This window comes from Hevea brasiliensis, chromosome 12, assembly GCF_030052815.1.
Source record: "Hevea brasiliensis isolate MT/VB/25A 57/8 chromosome 12, ASM3005281v1, whole genome shotgun sequence".
In the NCBI taxonomy this organism is placed as follows: Eukaryota; Viridiplantae; Streptophyta; class Magnoliopsida; order Malpighiales; family Euphorbiaceae; genus Hevea; species Hevea brasiliensis.
In genome coordinates, this window is record NC_079504.1 from 31,869,739 (window position 1) to 31,888,648 (window position 18,910).

An 18,910-nucleotide genomic window follows, 5' to 3' on the forward strand; every position below is an offset into this window, starting at 1 on the left:
TTATCATCATTCATTCCTTAAAATTTTTCTTCCCATATTTTAATTTTTGGATATTGGAATTTATTTGCCTAGCTAATTGACAATGTTGGTAATCATGGTCTCTATAATCTTTTGCTTTGGTCACATTTCATTGCATCTTATCATTGGTAACATGTTTAGGCATCAAAGTCACATATAAAGTCATGAATAATATGTACAATATCATATATTATTTTCTGTAAATTAATATAAAACATGTTGTTAAAAACTTTAGGTTAAAGAGTTTATGCATATCACTAGGTACTTATTGATAATTCTTATTAATATATTTTAAATTTTTAACAGTATATAAGACATGTTATTAAAGTCTAAGTTTGTTGAAGACATTATTTGAATTGTAAGTTTTAATTTTTTTTTTCTTCTTTTATTGGATTGTAGGTTTAACCATGCAAAAGTGCAAGGACACCATCATGGGCCTCTATTGAGAGAAGACAATTAGGAGACCCAATTTTATACTTCTTTTGTTACTTTTTTTTTTCTTTTGGGATTCAGTTTCTCCTTGCAAATGTTATCTTGATTTGCTGGCTGTTGTGCTCAACATGTTTTTTTTTTTTTTTTTTTTTGTGTTTTTAAATATATATACATGGATTGTGTCGTTGCTCAAATTGATGTTTCTATATCTTCTGTGAATACTTTGTGCACAAATATCCTACATTATCCTACTGTGGGAGTCTCCCTAATTTTTCATTTAAATGGAGACATAGTGCTTATTTAGCTAAGCAGTTCAGAGTAACCTTTTCAATTTTTAGGCTTGTACTTATTAAGTTGGAGTGTTATACCTTTAAAAGTTGACGTTACGATCCAAACTTCTAAGTAGGCCTGATGCTAGGATTTAAATCAGCATAAGGCTATTAAAATTTATAGCAAGCCTTAATCTCTATTATATATACCTTGGAGATATATAATACCTTGGAGATATATAATACCTTGGAGATTTATTTGGCATTGATAACAAATATATTCAAACTTAAAATATATATATATATATATATCAATACAAAGGAGGGTGCAAAACCCAGAAAGGAACAATCTTAACGGGAGATAGGCACAGTCCCTGGCCATGCTAAACCATGAAGATCACACTGCAACAAATCAACAACCACCCTAGGAGGGGTAGGCAGACAACAAGAACCTTGAGAGGCAAACACAACAAGATTGGCAAGCTTGTCTGCCACAGCATTGGCCTCCCGATAACAATGATCCAAATGCACATGCCAAGGATGGCGAAGGAGTTCCTTGCACTACGAAAGAACATTCACAAACTTCAGGCTACATACCTTAGCATAAGCGAGAAATTCAAGGATAATTTTTGAATCCAACTCTACAAAGAGTTTTCTATAGCCCAAATCCTAAGCCATGCATAAACCATGAAGAAGACTTTGAAGCTCTACAAGGATAGAAGTATAGATTCCCAATCAGACAGTAAAAACTCCACCACCACCTCTATTTGGATAACCCTTAGAGGTACCATCAATGTTTATTTGACCCATCCAACGCCTGGAATCCACAAAACAACAATAATAGATCTACTCATAAGAAGAGAAGTATAAGAACACCAAGCAGAGTGATTGGAAGCAACTTAAGTCTTTAAAATGGCAAGTTTCGAAGAACTAGGAGAAATGGTTCGATGGAACACAAAGTCATTTCTCCATCGCCATATCCACCAAAGAACATGCAAAGAATTTGTATAGGAGAAGACACATAACCATGCCTAGTAGAAAAACCACCAAAGTGCATAAACCAATCAGAGATGGACATATCAAGAAACTATTGCAAGGTGGATACATTCCAGACCATGTACCAAATATCCTGAGCTGCATAGCAATCTTGGAAAATATGAGTAAGAGATTCTTCTTGGGCACCGCAGAGTATGCAACCCTTATCATTAGTGAAACCTTTCTAATGTCTCTCCACATAATACAAGTTTCCCAAGCAACAATAACCAAATAAACGTCTGAATTCTTTGTGAAACTTGCAATTTCCAAACTAAGCGCCACAAAGCGTTAGGAACATAAACAACATTAGCATTTTGTATAGCATAAGCATATTTGACTGAGAAAGAACCATTCTTGTCCCTTTCCATGCAACTTGATCCAATGCATTCACATCCAAGATAAGAGAATGAGCTTCTAATAGGAGGCAGACTTATTTAGGTAAGAAATACCTAATCATATCCTATTTCGAAGAAAGACCATCCCAAAAATGACCAAACATAAGGGACTTCAAATGAAAAGGAATAGGATTAGTCACTAAAACTCCAACGAACGATCCCCTATCCAAAGATCCGACCAAAAACTAGTAAGGGAACCATTGCAAACAACTTATTAGTAACCTTACTATAAAAAAAGTACTATTAACCATAACATGCCAAATAACAGAGGCAACATTTTTTTTAACAAAATCATCCAACCCAACCCTACACCAACATACTTAGCCCACAATATCTCAACCGAAAATGATTCCTCTTACCGAAAATGATTCCTCTTCCTTTAGCAAATGCCATCCCATCTTTGCCAAAAAATAGATTTCATTTGCCTGCAGGTACGAATACCTAAACCTTCAACTTTTCTTGCACTAATATGCTGCAACCAATTGGCTAAGTGCGCTCTCTACTTACCATCTCTACCTCCCCATATAAAACTACAAACTTTCATATCAAACTCATCAAACACAGCTCAAGGAAGTTACAGAGATTGCATAAGATGATTAGGAAAGAATAGATTTAACCGATGTCACTCTACAAGTATACAAAAGTATATTCATTTTCCAACCTACCTGATAATTGTCCACCGTAGTAAACAAAGAATTAAACACATGTTTGTTAACCCTACCCTAGATGATGGGATACCCCAAAGTAAGTCCCAATTTCATCAGTAATCTTCATACCTGTAAGACCGCAAATCTTTTACCTCTAATTCAACCCCACACCGCATGCTATACAAATTCTAAAATCTCCATATCAATCTCAAATTAAATTCTTTCTAGTCTCCAATCATTCCTCACATATGTAAAAATATCGATAAATGGCTCTCGACATTCAAGGATATGCCAAGATATGAAAATAAATATCAAAATCATATATATACTATGTTAACCTCGCAGTGGTGACTCCACCTCTCTATGGGCAGTCCTTTCCTACTGCAAAAATTAAACTACCGGCGTCCCTCTAGTGAGAGCAAATATGCTAAATACAATTCAATAACTTATAGTGATACTAAGGCATATCATAATTGTCAAAACCATAGACCATCAAACTCACAATCTCCAATAACATAATTATGCTGAATAAAAATTCATTGCTACCCAAAGTAGCTAAATAATTAATAAACCATCATGCTAATCCACATTCTCATCATATTTCTCGTAATTCTAAAATATTAAATCATATTTGCTAAATTTTGCTGCTAGCGCTCCATAATGTGCTACTAATCTCATTACCATTTCCATTCTTATAATCTCTTAACTCTCTTTTTAGATTTGTTAATATGCATGAAATAAGATTTGAATAATAATGAACAATTATATAAAAGAATCAAATTGAATCAAAATGAGAAATTAAATTATCAGAATATAACAAATAATATTAGAAGTAAATCACAACTTTTGAAGGAACAAGAATCTATTAAAAAGCAAATTCATGCTATATATTGTAAAATACCACTCACCTAACTACAAGTACTAACTCACAAATATCACATCTCCATCCATATAAAACCATACTCAAAAGCTCCTTCTAGAAAATCAATAATCCAATAATCAAAATCAACCACATGCTTCACTTTTCATATTAATAATCTAATGAAAATTCGACAATATCTTGTCTTAAAATTAGACTAAACTCTCTGTCACAAAACTCAAATCCACAACTCCAAAATTATATCAACATATTAACTAGCATAACTAAAATCACAATTTCACCACCACTTCCTCCATAAACTCAAATTTCCATTTTAATGCTCTTTACTTCCTTCAATTATAATTGGTAACAACAACATCAAATCATTTTTCCAACTACTAATGCTCACATTCACTCCAAACTTAACCATTCACAAATATAAATTTTCCATTCTTAACCAAGTATATAAAATTTAAAGAACCCATAGGAATCATACATACCACCATTTTAAACCCAAATATTCAAAATATGTTCATATCACTAAAATCCAACTAAACACATATAATTATTTCTCAAAAATATTCTACAATCACTTAATAATTGAACAACTTCATAACCCATCTCAAAATAATTTTAGTTCCAACAAAATAACTTACTCAACTTAACCCAATCTTTAATACCTAATTTAACACTATGTACATTCAAATTTATATAAAATATTTTAACTGTCAAATAAATTCCAAATTTTAACTATATATTCAAGACATTTATATACAACATCTATACCATTTTTGGCATCAAATTGCGTTTACATCATGAGATATCAAATTATCTATCCAATCATTCAAATTATGAATTTTTTAGAAATAATTCCTACTCAGACAACTCATATAAAATAATTTATATCTCATACACCACAAGTCCAAAATTCATCAAATTTTAGCACAACAGCCCCAATATCCTAAAGATCATCTTCACCAAATTTCATAATTTTCTAAGCATCCTAACTATTTATTTTCCTCGAATTTCAGTAGTCAAAATTCAGAATTTCAAAAGCAGACAGCATATGTTCAACAATTTATTTCTCCAAATCCAATGGTTGAAAAATTACCAAATTTTAACTATAACTTTTAAACATATAGATGTCAAATATATCTAAAAATCAATAGTGAAATGCACCAAACTCACCTAGAAGGAAGACAAATTTACTGTCCCTGCTCAACTCCTGTTTCTGCTCCTATTCACCATCTTCTCCATTTGTCTCTCAATTTTTTTGCTTTTCAGACCACTCTCTTTCTTTTCCCCTTGTTGGTGTCCTTTTGTGCTAGAGAAACTCTAACAATCCAGCCATCTTTCCTCCCTCTTCCCTTCTCTTCTTCTCCTCCCTCTTCCCTTCTCTTCTTCTCCTTCTTTCTTTCTTTCTTTTCCTTTCTTCCCCTTTTCTTCCTCTTTCCCAATTCTTCTACTCTCCATTTCCTTTTTTTTTTTTTTTAATAGAACCTGCTGTTGTATAAAAGTCACGTGGCCTGGAGAAGAAAATGAGCCAGCTGTCTAGTCCTTTTTAAGCAAATTTCATTTTGGTTCTTCAACTTTCCAAAAGTTAATTTTCCACCCAAAAGCTCATAATTTATTTATTTCTTTTTTTTTTTCGGTTTAAACTAATTGAGAAGTCCATCATGTGACCCTTAGCTGCCAGCTGCCCGTTAAACGAAAAATATCCATTTTGATCCTTGAATTTTCCAAAAATCCTATTTTTCACTCCCTAGTAGGAACCCCCCTATGAGACAGAGAACACACTAAAGCCTTATTTGGTTAGAGTAAGTGTTCACTTCCTGAAAAGTGAAACACCATTTTTTCTCCACTTTCCAGAAAGTTACTTAGAAATAAGGTACTTACGTAATTTACTTTCTGAAAAATAGAGTTACCAGAAAGTAGCTCATTTGAATCAAACAAGGCCTAATATTTCTACTTTGTTTTATCCAAGGATAGGAGAATACACTAAATTAATTATTCCCTCAAGCTCTAGTATCTTTCCTCTTTATTTATTTTAATTATATCTCATTTTATTTTCATAATGAAAAGCTCTATATTTAACATTTCATGTAGTACAAGATAGCTAATAGAGACAATAAATAATAAATAACAATTATATGATCCATTAAATAAATATATAACATATCATATTAATTTGCGCCTCTAATTAATATTAACTAATACATAGTTAATAAACAGAATGCATTAGCGTGCCAGAATAATAATAAAGATGCAATACGCATTACCCAATATTTTCTCTCTCACATACATATATAAACCAAAGAAAACCATGACAGAATTGTTAAGGAAACTGCTTAAGAAAGTGAAAGGACTCCCATAATTCTGCTAAATTCAGCTCTATAATTAGAACATTTTTCCCTGCAAAAGTAAATACAATAGCCATTTATAAATATGCAAAGCCCTATGTGAGCTACAAAACACAAACTCAATGCCCTTTTATGGCCTACAAGCAATCGTCTCATCCTCTATCCACATTCTCCTAAGTATAGGAACCTAATTGATTTATGTCCATAATTAACTCCAAGCAAAGGTATAGTTGTCAAAATATCATTCTAATGCATCCAAGACATTAATCAAATGTTAAATATATCTTAAACCTTAACCAAAACTTAAATTTACTCAACATTTATGCAATCCAGCGCATCTTAACAACTATAGCTTTAATTAATTTTAGAAATCATCCAACATATTTAATTTAAATAATTTAGGCCAAACTCCAATTTAAATACTAAAATTATTGAAATTAGCACAATTAAATAAAATTGGAGAACATGGAGACTTAACCACTCAAAATTGAGGTTGGAAATAATGTTAGAAAGTAGGAAATTGCATTTTGGAGCTGTTTTTCGTGATGGATTGTGTAATGTCTTCTCCCAAATTACATAGTATTATCCGTTATAATCTATTTAAATGTTATAAATATATTTCCTGAATTTCATTATTATCGAGTTTAAAAATACGTTGTGCATTAAAATATTATATTTAATGATAAAATTTTACTTGGTATAATTAAATTTACTATCATAAATATATTCTAAAATTTTAAAGTGTTAATTTTTCTAATCAAATTTGATAATTATATTTTAATAAATAATTAAATTATCGTTGATTTAAGAATAATAATAATAATATTAGAATTATTTTTTATCATTTAATTTTTTAGTCAATGATAGAACCAACTGTTCTGTGGTTGTGGGTCCCATGGAGGGAAAATATCGGGCTGTGTTTTCAATATGATATTTTTGTTTAGATCTGGGCCAGCTGAGTTTGGGTTTGCTTTGGTCATAATTTTTATTTAGAAGGCCCAAAATTTATTAGGTAAATTTCAGGACAATTTTTTTTTTTATATGACGATTGATATTTCATTGAATTAAAAAAAAAAAAAAAAGGCTTGGGTCCATAACAGAAGAATTCTAAAAAATAAACTAAAATAAGCCCACCAGGACAAGCTCAACGTTGGAGCTAAACCCTAACTGTAACGAATCAACAGCCTCAATCCATGACTTGATTAAAAATAAGAAGTAATAGTCAGCAAGGATCGCCGCCCTACCAATTGACTTTGGACGGTTATTGAAGAAGACATGCAAGTCAAGGAAAGCGAACAACAAAGAAGATCTCTCAACTATATAATTATTTAATCTCTCAATTTTCATTGTCCTTTTTTATTAAGAAAAAAAAAAAAAAAAGAAAAGAACATCCTTTAATCTAAATTAAAGATAATTTATCATTAATATGATATGAAATGATTAAAATGTTCATCTTTTATTGTGCACTCATTTCATCTTCTCCCATTTTTCTTCTTATCTCTTTCTATTATCTCTTTGTTTAAGACTTTTTTTATCTAAACCTGTTTAATAATAAATTAAAATATATAATATATAATAAAATTTACCTATTAAATATATAGATTATCCTTGATCAAATTTTCCCTTTTAATGCTCTACCCATCTTGCTCTTTCTACAATATTTGCTCTCCTTTGTTTTATCTTGTCATTTATTCTCTTCTCTCTCTTTTTTGTTCTTTATTTCTCAAATATCTTTCAAAAAAGACAAATAAAAAAAATCACAAAGAATATAAAAATATGATTATCCCCTTATTTGGAAATTAAAATTTTTCAAAAGTTGAATTTTTATTTAATAAAATAGCACCGCTCATGGAAATAATATCCATAACATATGCACAAAATCTATTTCAAATGGGAAATTTGTTCATTCAAAATATATTAATAGTGATAGATGATATATATATATATATATTAAATTGATATAAATATCTGAGAGTTATTAATGAAAACATTTATCGACGATCACCCAAAGAGTAAATCAAAAGAAAAAAAAAAGGAGAGAAATGAGAAGAAATGATGAGAAAGATAGATAGAGACATGGACTTCTAAAAAATAGGAATGCTAACTATTATACGATTATGTCATCATAATAAGCACTGCAAGTGTTCTTAACATTAGAATGAAATTTATAAATTATATTTTCTTTATCTACATAATCCCATATTCAGAATTAATTTAATATTAAATTATTTTTCTAATAAATAAATGAAGATTCAATTTTCAAGATAAGGTTTCTCACTCTCTAGGAAACTATGTATCTGATAATCCCTTAATGTCTTGCTCTAACTTTTTCTAATAACATTGCCAAGTTAACTAATCTATAAAATTTAATCTTCTTCTGAAAAACTCGAATAATCTCAAATTTGATTAAAATTTATTATTAATTATTTAAATTTATCCTAAATTCGATTATTGTTAAAAATAAAAACTCAAATCTACTTAATTTTACATATTTTCATTAATAATTTAAAAAATATATTTTATTAATAATTTATATTTTAAAATTTTAATAATATTATAAAATATTTAAATTTCATTTTATATAAAATAAAATATAATATATGAAAATTTATAAATATTATATAAAAAATATATATTTTATATTTAATTAAATATTTATATAAACGGGTTCAGATAATAGATATCCAATATGTAAAATCCGAACTTAACTCAAGCCCGTCATGATTGTTATTCTTCAAACTCGAACCAGTCTCAAACCAGATTATATACTATCCAAATATGTTCTATTAGGGTTTGATCAGATTGAGCATGGGCAAAAATTTGACTTATTGTCATCCTTATTTCTAGTTAATTCTGATTGGATTTTAGTCTAGATTAAGGCAATTTCGATTTCAGTTTTTGAAGATTTTGGTTCCAATTCAAAATTGATTTGGTCCAGTGGTACTCTCTAAAGCTTCCACCTATTGAAAAAATCTGATTTGAATTTGGCAAAAACCAATGATTAGAATTACAGATTCTTGTTTGGTTCTGATTCAAGGCTTAAGGTAGGGGACCAATACCAGCTCCCTATAACCGGTCCAATTTCAATTCAGACTATTAAATTATTGACTCGAGTCGATCTAAAATTTAATCCAAACTAATCTCAGTCCGGTTCAAGACCTGAACCGACCCCGGCTGGATCTACCTACACCAGTTAAAATCATTATTTCACGCGGTGAGCTATTATTTTGTTGACTTATGTTTTCTCTTTTATATTAATTAGCATTAGCATTGACTTTATACATCTGACGCCTGTTAAATAAGTTTTAATGAGTATATAAAAATATTCTTAAATTAAATAATCCTTATTATTATAATTAAATATGTCAATCATATAAATTGGGTTTAGCTTTCTTCTAATTTTTTTTTCTAGGAAGATTCTCTTTTGGGATTTTATGCTTTGTACTCTGAGAACAATTGGTTTCTAATTTTATATTTTTATACTCACAATTACTTTTCATAAACAGCTGATTTATTCATAAATTGACTATATGTATACATTTGTTTATATTTCCATTAAAATATTTGATTTTACTTATATATATATAAAGTAAGAAGGTGACATTATTTATGGCATTACTATATAGCGTTTTTTTATTTAATTTTTTTAAATATCTAATAAAATTTTAATATTTAAAATAATAAAAATAATTATATAATTAAACTAATTTCAAATAATTTTATATCTTTAAGTAATATTTTATTATTTTTATTATAAAATTTTTATTAAAAAATTTGAGAGATAAAAAATTAATAAAAAATAAAATATATAAAAAATAACTATATCTTTAAGCAATATTCTTATTATGTTACTATATTTTTATTTTTTTATTGTGAAATCTTCATAAAAAATTTGAAAGATAAAAATTTATAAAAAAATATGAAATAATCAATAAAAAATTAAGATATTATTTAATTTCTTTATATTAAAATAAAAAATATGTAAATTAAGATTATTTATATATTAAAATTATTAATAATCACATGTATTAATACGGGCAATTTTCTAGTTTACTTATGAATAGAAAGTATAAGTATGTTAGTATTTAGTTTATCTAATAAATTGTAAAATTTACTTAAAATATATCAAGAGTTATAAATAAGAATATTTTACTTATGATTTATCTATTTACTTTGAAACTGCTCTTTAACCAAATAAAAGACTATTTTATCCTAATAATTTTTAAAAATATCAATATTATTCTCATTTTAATAACTATAATATTTAATTACATATCTTTTTTAGTAATTTAACTTATTAAATTATTTTAAAACACCTTTTAACTAAACACTTAAACAATCTAAAAGTTATTTTTAAATAATTTTACCAAACAATGAATTACCTATTTTTAATTTGACTCACAAGATAATATATATATATCAAAGTTAAAAGTAAGTAGTCAAACTAAATACCCTCTATAGTTTGGTTCTAACATACTTATCAATTTTATTTGTTTTATAGCTAAATGTATTTCATAAGTTATTGAAAATTTTATATTTATTAAACTGCACCAATTAAGATTATAAATTTAAATATTAATTTTTATTGCATTATTCAAACAATTAAAGAATTCATATAAGTTAATATATTATATTAATTAAATTAAGGGTTAATTGCCAAAAAACCCTAAAGTTTCCTAGTTTTTGTAATTAAATCTTGAAGTTTATATAATTGCCAATTAAACATTCGCGTTTAATTGATGTCTCAAATTGACCAAATTGTCAATAAGCCATTAATATACTTAACGGAAATTATATGTCAGTTGTCATATCATTAATGAAGAAGTCATATATGAAATCCCAAATTAGGTTTAATTGTAAAAAAAAAAAATCATGAAGTTTGCTAATTTTTACAATTAAAGTATGAAAATTATATAATTACCAATTAAACCCTCACGTTTGATTAATGTCTCAAATTATCTTGAGTATCAATAAACCATTAATATATAGTGCTTGGCAGGTAATTATTAATAGCTTTGTTTCAACTATTTTAGTTGGGAGCTATACTTTATATGTTTGTTAATAGCTAATATTAATGAGTAATTGATTTAGGAGAATGACTGTTCTTTTTTCTAGTGATTTAATCCACCTTGCAATGGCCAAGAGAAAGAGCTACTTACACATTTACTTCGACAAAGAAATGCTCTTAAGAAAAAGTTACAGAGTTAGATGAGATTTACAATAAAATCACTAAAAAAATAGATGTAGTTTAGTAAAAAGTGTAGTCAAAATAAAAAAATGATTAATAATATGCAAAGTAGAGTTGAAGTGTTGAGAAAGACAAAAAAAATTTAAAGGATTAAATAGTTTATTTCAAAAAAGAGTTAATTGTGCGTAGGAAGAAGAATTTGATTTTATTTTATTTTACTCTGTTTCTAAAGTTGTATTATTTTGTTATGTATATATATAATAATAGTGAACAAGCTTTATTAGTGTTGGCTTGAATGTGAATGTTAATTAGAATGAGATAGGATAATTGTATTTGCAAAACAGAATTTAGCTTGTAATTTTTGGTTTGTTGAAATATACTAATAATTTATTGACAGACAAGTCAATTTGAAGTGTCAATAAAACATGAAGGTTTAATTGATAATTATGTAAACTTCAGAGTTTAATTACAAAAAATGACAAACTTTATAATTTTTTTTAGCAATTAACACAAATTTAGGATTTCTAATGTCGCATTTTCATTGATGATATGGCAATTAACATGGGACTTATTAAGTATACTAATAGTTTTTTAATAATTGAGGTCAATTTGAGATATTAATCAAACGTAATAGTTTAATTAGTAATTATAGAAATTTCAAGATTTTATTGTAAAAATTATCAAATTTCAAATTTTTTTTTACAATTAACCCTTAAATTAAATTAAAGTAAAGAACATATATATATATATTTCAATTAGAAGAAGAAAAATATTTGATTTATTTATTTCAATGTTGATAAACATAAAATATTAAAACAGATAAAAATTATTTTTTTAATCATTAGACTTTGTCAAGAGTCCTGCATTAAAAACGAAAAGAAATTCAAAGGAATATATGATGATGGAAGAATGACTAGTTAATTGGTTAATTCTAATATTTTAATAATAGTTTATCTAAATCTGAGAAAAAATATTCTCTTCTTTTACATGCTATTTTATAAATAGCTGCTTTTTTTTAATTATTTAAAATATTAATTTCGTTGCATTATTTATTCATATAAAAAATGATTATAAATATAAATATAAATAAAATTATTATTATTATTATTATTATTATTATTATTATTATTAATCATTCAAGGCCAAGCGAGAAGTGTTCAAATGGGATGGTCTAAAGTCGTTTCAGAGGTACCACGTACAGTCCAGTTTTTTTTTTTTAATATAAAAAAATTATTTAATAAAATTAAATCATTATAAAGATTTCATTTGGTTCAATTTTTTGCTTTAAAATTTTATATATGATTTTCTAAGAATATATACAAAAGGAAATTTTACCTTTTATATAATATTATATTATTTTAATTAAATATTTTATTTAATTTTAAACTAGTTCATGTAATGAACGGTTTTTTCTTTTTTACATAATTTGCAGTTATAATATACAGGTTTATGATCAGCCACGAGCAGCCAAAATATTGGTGAATTCCTTTGGTTCTAAACAAAGGGGTATTGTGTGTAATTATACAATAAAGCAGTTATTTCATATAAAATATTTTATATAAAATGATAATTTAATAATATATATATATATATATATATATATATATATATATATATATATATATATATATATATATAATAAATGGATTATATATAATAAATGGATTTATATATATATTAGTGGGTGTCAAAAATTTACAATTATCTTATATTTTTTATTTTTATTTTTTAAAATAGTAACTATATTTATATATGTATATAATTACTATTTAATTATCATTTCTTGTTAAATTTTAATATTAAATCATTATTTTATTATATAATTTTTCGATACTATGAGTATGCACAATTTCCTAATATTATAATATTCAATAACTGATCAAATGGATATATACATTAGTGTATATTTTATTTTCATGACATCAATTAAAATTTTTTAAAATAAAAAAATCAATTTAATATTTTTTTTAATTTAACTTCTATCTAAATAAAAATTTAAAATTTCATAATTAATTAAAATATATTATTATTAATTTATGATAAAATATTTAATTTAGCATATGCACTCATCGAGGAAGTTCAATTTAGTTTTATTTTCAATTTTTTATCTAATTTATTTCAAAATTTTTAACTTAAACTCAATTTAGCTCAAAAATTAAAATTTATAAACAAAATTTCTTTATTTTTTTGATTTGAATAACCAAAAATTAAAATTTATAAACAAAATTTCTTTATTTTTTTGATTTGAATAAAAAATCAATAAGTTCAATTTCTTTATTTTTGAAACTAAATATCTTGATTTAAATCCCTAAAATTAAGAAACTTAATTTCTTGATTTTCTTGATTTTTGAATTAAATTGAGCTTAAATTAAAATTTATGAACTAAATTAGACAAAATGTTAAAAATTTATTAAATTAAACTTTTTCAATAAGTATAGGAGTGTGATTGAGTTTTAAGCCAATAATTTATTATGTGACCATATAAACATATTTAATTATTTAACTATTTTTCTAATATATATATATATATATATATACTCAATTTCTTAATTTAGAAACTAAATATATTGATTTAAGCCAAAAAATTAAGAAACTTAATTTCTTAACTTTATTGATTTTTGGATTAAATTGAGTTTAAATTAAAAATTTTGAATTAAATTAGATAAAAAAATTAAAAATGTATTAAATTAAACTTTCTTAATAAGTATAGAGATATGATTGAGTTTTAATGCCATTAATTTATTATATGAACGTATAAACATATTTAATTATTTAACTATTTTTCTGAAGCTGAAAGGAAGAATATCGCGGCTTCAGTATCGGCCGACATGTATGGTCGTCAAATATAATATTAAACTTAAGCTAAAAGAAAAGGATGACAATTTCAAGCCGTCCAAGAAAACAATTTTGTTCACCAAGTCATCCAATTTATACTTTCCCACTTGGGTAGGCATTGAATTACAAACCAAATCCTAAAACCAACATATATATATATCAATTAATTCCCAGCCCGACATCATTTGTGAGACCATTTCCTTACCTTTGAAAGTGTCAAAATCTTCTCATGCCTTTTCTGTTTCTTTCTTTGTCGTTTTCCGCTACAATTTAAAGAAGCCGTTAAGTACAATACAATATAATCTCCCTTTGACCCGTCTATCATCATTATTTATCACCCATTTCTTGTTTCTCCAAATATTCCTTTCCCATCCATCCCTATAATAAGTAGTTTTCAAGTTCTTTCTTGCTTGAATTCTTATACCTTTTTTTTTTCTTAATTTTCTTTCAACTAATCGCATGCAGTATTGACAGAAACATATTGCGCCTACAAAATTTTTTTTCAAAGAAGAATGATACACTTAGAAGATTTCTTATGGGGTTTCTCTATCATATCTCTTTTCATATACTTTCTTCAAAGCCTTAGGAAAGCCATTTCAATGGCTTCTTTGTGTCTTAGTTCTCCTTCCTCTTCTTCTTCTTCTTTGCCTTCTCCTCCTCCGCCTCCTCCTGTTTCATGGATTACCAGCCAGCTTGTTCTTGATCGAGGAGAAGATCGGTCTTTTCAAGATTCATTAATCTCGACGACATGTCGAGAAGATGATATTGTTTCAGAAGATGTGAATTTATTACGTGATCATGAAACGCAGATGGAAGAGAAATCCATGCAAGAAAATCTGCATTTTGAAGCATATCAAAAGGGTTTGCATGATAGGTATTCATCACCAGGTGTCGATCCTGCAGGTGGCCCAGTAGGTAAAGAATTGGATTCTTTGGTAATGGAAAAGGATGCAGCAGAGAATAATAGTAAGGGTACTACCAAATTGAAGAAGAGACCTGCAAGGCTGGTTTTGCCAGAATATTATCCAAAACTAGAATTTGGGGAGAAAGATAGGAAATTGGAGAATATGGAATTTGAGGATAAAGGTAGAGATTTCTGTTTGGCTAGCAAGAAAGGTAGAAGACAAGTCATGGAAGATGGTTATGGGATCATGACTGATATTCTAGGAGATGCAAAGCAGGTACGTAAATATATGGGCCTTATTGATTATCTATCTCTTTTTTTTTTTTTCTCTCATTATTTATATGTAAAGGATTAAGTAATTCTGACATGATTTACAGGCATTTTTTGCTGTGATTGATGGACATGGAGGCCGTGCAGCAGCTGACTATGTAGCTGAAAATTTAGGAAAGAACATTGTAAAAGCCCTGGAAAATGTAGGAAAGGACGGAGATGATGATCATCATCAACCACTAGAACAAGCCATTCGCCAAGGCTACCTGGTTACAGATAGGGAGTTTCTCAGCCAGCAGGTAATTTAAAATTTCAACTTGAACTTGTGAAACACGATAAATGAATTTGACTTGGTCTGTATTTGAACTATTACACAGCTGGAAGTTATACAACTAGGCATTCACATCTTTGATTTGCTTGTTCAATGGCATCCTTACATATAGTAAGGAAAGGATCATATAACAAATTCAACATTATGTTTACTGAAGTGTTCATATATAATTGAGTTGACCTGAAACAATCAATTTAGTTAAAGATCTAAAGGGATGGATTGTGACTAATTATTCCATATGTAATTCCCAATAGTAAAAAAAATTAAAAATAAGAAAGAATTGTAATAATCGAATATCTATCTTATAGAGTATCAGAGATGAAGCGTGCTTAGAAATTTATGTTTATTTTGTATTCGATTTACGCTTGCAGGGTGTAAGTAGTGGAGCTTGTGTGGCTAGTGCGCTGTTGAAAGATGGAGAATTACACGTAGCGAATGTGGGTGACTGTAGAGTAGTTTTGAGCCGAAAAGGAGTAGCTGATACATTAACAGTTGATCACCGTCTTAGCAGAGAAGATGAGAAGCTTCGCATTGAGAATTCTGTAAGTTCAGTAAAGCATGAAGATTGTATAAAAAATCTAATATATTATTCTTTTCTACATATTGAATATATACTAATCAGTGAAGCTTATATAACATTTTCAGGGAGGTTTTGTGCATTGCCGGAATGGAATTTGGAGAGTTCAAGGTTCACTTGCCATTTCTAGAGCTATTGGAGACCTGCATTTGAAAGATTGGGTCATTTCTGATCCAGAAATTAAATGTCTTCCACTAACTTCCGATTGCGAGTTCTTGATAATGGCCTCTGATGGATTGTGGGATAAGGTAATTAATAAGCTCAATCTTGAAATAGAAATAAAATACAATTCTTGAAATAGAATGTTCAGAATGCTGCATGAGTTTTAAAAACTAATTGTTTTATAAAGCTGATTGGTATTAGAGTTGTCTTCACGGCTATATGGTCTGGAATTCGAGTATTAGTCAAAGCCAACTGTTTATGAAAAGTTTGCGTTGCAGGTAAATGAGCAAGAAGCAGTTGATGTAGTACTAAGAGACGGGAATTCAGTGGAGAGTTGCAAAAAGCTTGTAGATATGTCATTTGGCAGAGGCAATATGGATGATATAACTGTGATGGTCATAAACCTTCATAATTTCTTGCCAAATTAATACCAAATTACAGATTTTGTACTTTTATTTATTTTAATAATTTGGTTGTAGAGAGATTTTGCCCTTTTTTTTCTTATTTTTTTTATTTGTTCAAGGGGTGGAGAGGAATCGGAGTGGTAGATGTGGCTAGAATTAATAGATGTAATTTTTGTAAAGGAAGAGGAGAGTGAATGAGAGGAGAATAGAGGAGAGTTTATTTTTGTACATTAATTAAGATTAAATAATTTCCAATTTTTTTCCTTCCACACTATATTTGAATTCTATGGTTTATGTTTGTGTTTGATGAAAATTTCAAAAATAAAAGAATTCAATTTAATGATTTTTTTTAATAGATAAAACATACGCACGTACGAGTTAGTGATAGGAATTGATCGCGCTATTAAAATCATAGCAATTTTAGCCTTTTTTTTTTTCTATATAATCCACACACACGCACACTCTACATATGATGTGGGATTCTAAAGGATCAGGCCCTAGAAACGCCCAACTCACTTGTGGACAGGGTCAAACTGACACTCTCAACTACCTCTTCTTCTTACTTAAGTAATTTTTATATTAATACACGAATTAAAATTTAATTTTTTTACTTTTAAATTAAATTTTAGTAAATATAATTTCTAAATTCTTTTAAACTAATACTATTGACAATCCAAAATATCCTCAGATTATGTAAAAGATTGCAAAATAGAAAAATTAATACTTTTATTTTATATTTTATTATTGTGAATAGTAAAATTATTTTAAACAGAATGTTTGATTTTCTCAATAAAATGTTGAAGGATTTTTCTAATTAATAAATTAATTCAATAAAAAGAAAATGAAGCGGTGAAGTTTGATTCTCTCACAAACCGATCAGTTTTATAAAATAAAATAAAATAAAGTACTTTTTATATATTGATATTATTTATAACTCTATTTTTTTATTTTAAAAAATATATTAATTATTTATTTAAGAATGATTAAAATACTCGTGAAAATCATCCTATTTAAATATGAAGTTAATTAGATATTTAATTTTATAATTTTTGTAGTAATTTCAAAAAATAAGTTATTTTTAAATATTTTTTAATTAAATATTTAAATTATTTAAAAATTATTTTTAAATAATTTTATTAAATAAATAAATAATTATTTTTAATTTGACTCATAATTTAAAAAATATACTTAAATTAAAAATTAAAAATAAATAACCAAATTAAATACTCTTATATTTTACAAAAATTCATTTTATCAAGATTTGATCCGATCTGATACCTGTATCTGATACCTGTAAATACCCAATGGTAGGCATATTTGGCCAACCAAATAAATTAAACAAGTGATAATTTTTTATTCCTTCTCTCTATCGTTGAACCACCCAACTCCCCCATTGCTATTGAATCAGCCATCTCAATAGTGCCATCAAAGGATTGAAAAGCTCCATTCATTTGGAAATTAATTGCCTTTTGATTGAAATTCGATTGGGGAAGCTGCATTAAAGCTTTTATGATATATACTGTCAATTTTTTTAAGAAATTTCTTTAAATTTCCCTCCAATTTCTTCATATTTTTGTTTTGATTTTGCTCTAAGTCATTGGAGCAATTTTGAGACATATTAAAAGCGATTTTGAGACGTATTGTAGTTTTGGATTTTAGATTACATAAGGGGTTTAGAAGTGTAGATTTGATATTGGAGGAGAGGTTGATCAATTGAGTTTGTGGAGAGAAAAATGGAGAGACAAGTTGTGACACCCTACCTACTTAAGACATAAATAATTTTCAGGCTTTAAATCATTGGTTTAAATTAAAATGGTTAACTTATTGTGGTAGTCGAGATAAGGTTATCCTTATTTTCTGTTATCCAAGTAGTGCTCACATCCCTAGCACTAGGATGTTACACAAGTTTTGAGAGAGAAACAGAAGATGGAGAAAGATATGGGAGGGGAAAATGAAAATGGAGAGAGAAGAAGATAGAAAATTATAAATTTAATTTAATTATAGTAATAATATTGTCTTTTTCACTTATAGATAGCGTTATTCAATTGACATAATACTTTTTAGCCAAATAATAATTTAACACATAGCGTTGTCACTTTCTCACAAAAATGCTCTCTCTTCTCTTTAAGTTTTTTTTTTTTTTTTTATGCAGATGTGGTTTTGTTGACCATTTTTGGGGCCCTCCATTTTGTTAACCTGTTTCTCATTTTTTTTCTTAGGGTTT

The 18,910-nt window shown here is 27.3% G+C and overlaps 1 protein-coding gene and 1 long non-coding RNA gene across 2 annotated transcripts; one reads left to right on the forward strand and one right to left on the reverse strand.

Moving 5' to 3' along the window:
- Positions 1-999: 999 nt before the first annotated feature.
- On the reverse strand, positions 1,000-5,103 carry LOC131171093 (uncharacterized). The gene is made up of 2 exons (XR_009141828.1): positions 4,844-5,103; positions 1,000-1,536 (listed from the first exon to the last, which is right to left on the reverse strand). It is a non-coding gene; the product is annotated as an uncharacterized LOC131171093 (long non-coding RNA).
- A 9,289-nt stretch (positions 5,104-14,392) lies between these two features.
- On the forward strand, positions 14,393-16,960 carry LOC110631585 (probable protein phosphatase 2C 74). The gene is made up of 5 exons (XM_021779457.2): positions 14,393-15,219; positions 15,320-15,511; positions 15,915-16,085; positions 16,189-16,368; positions 16,561-16,960. The coding sequence occupies exons 1-5, from the start codon at positions 14,551-14,553 to the stop codon at positions 16,708-16,710; spliced, it is 1,362 nt and encodes a 453-aa protein (XP_021635149.2). The 5' UTR covers positions 14,393-14,550; the 3' UTR covers positions 16,711-16,960.
- Positions 16,961-18,910: the final 1,950 nt, after the last annotated feature.

What these genes read in the sequence shown, in the direction of transcription:
- LOC110631585 (XM_021779457.2), top strand. Translation starts at nt 14,551, where the DNA reads ATGATACACTTAGAAGATTTCTTATGGGGTTTCTCTATCATATCTCTT. An exon ending in GGGAGTTTCTCAGCCAGCAG is followed by an intron (nt 15,512 to 15,914) that starts GTAATTTAAAAT and finishes TTACGCTTGCAG; the next exon opens with GGTGTAAGTAGTGGAGCTTG. An exon ending in CTGATGGATTGTGGGATAAG is followed by an intron (nt 16,369 to 16,560) that starts GTAATTAATAAG and finishes TTTGCGTTGCAG; the next exon opens with GTAAATGAGCAAGAAGCAGT.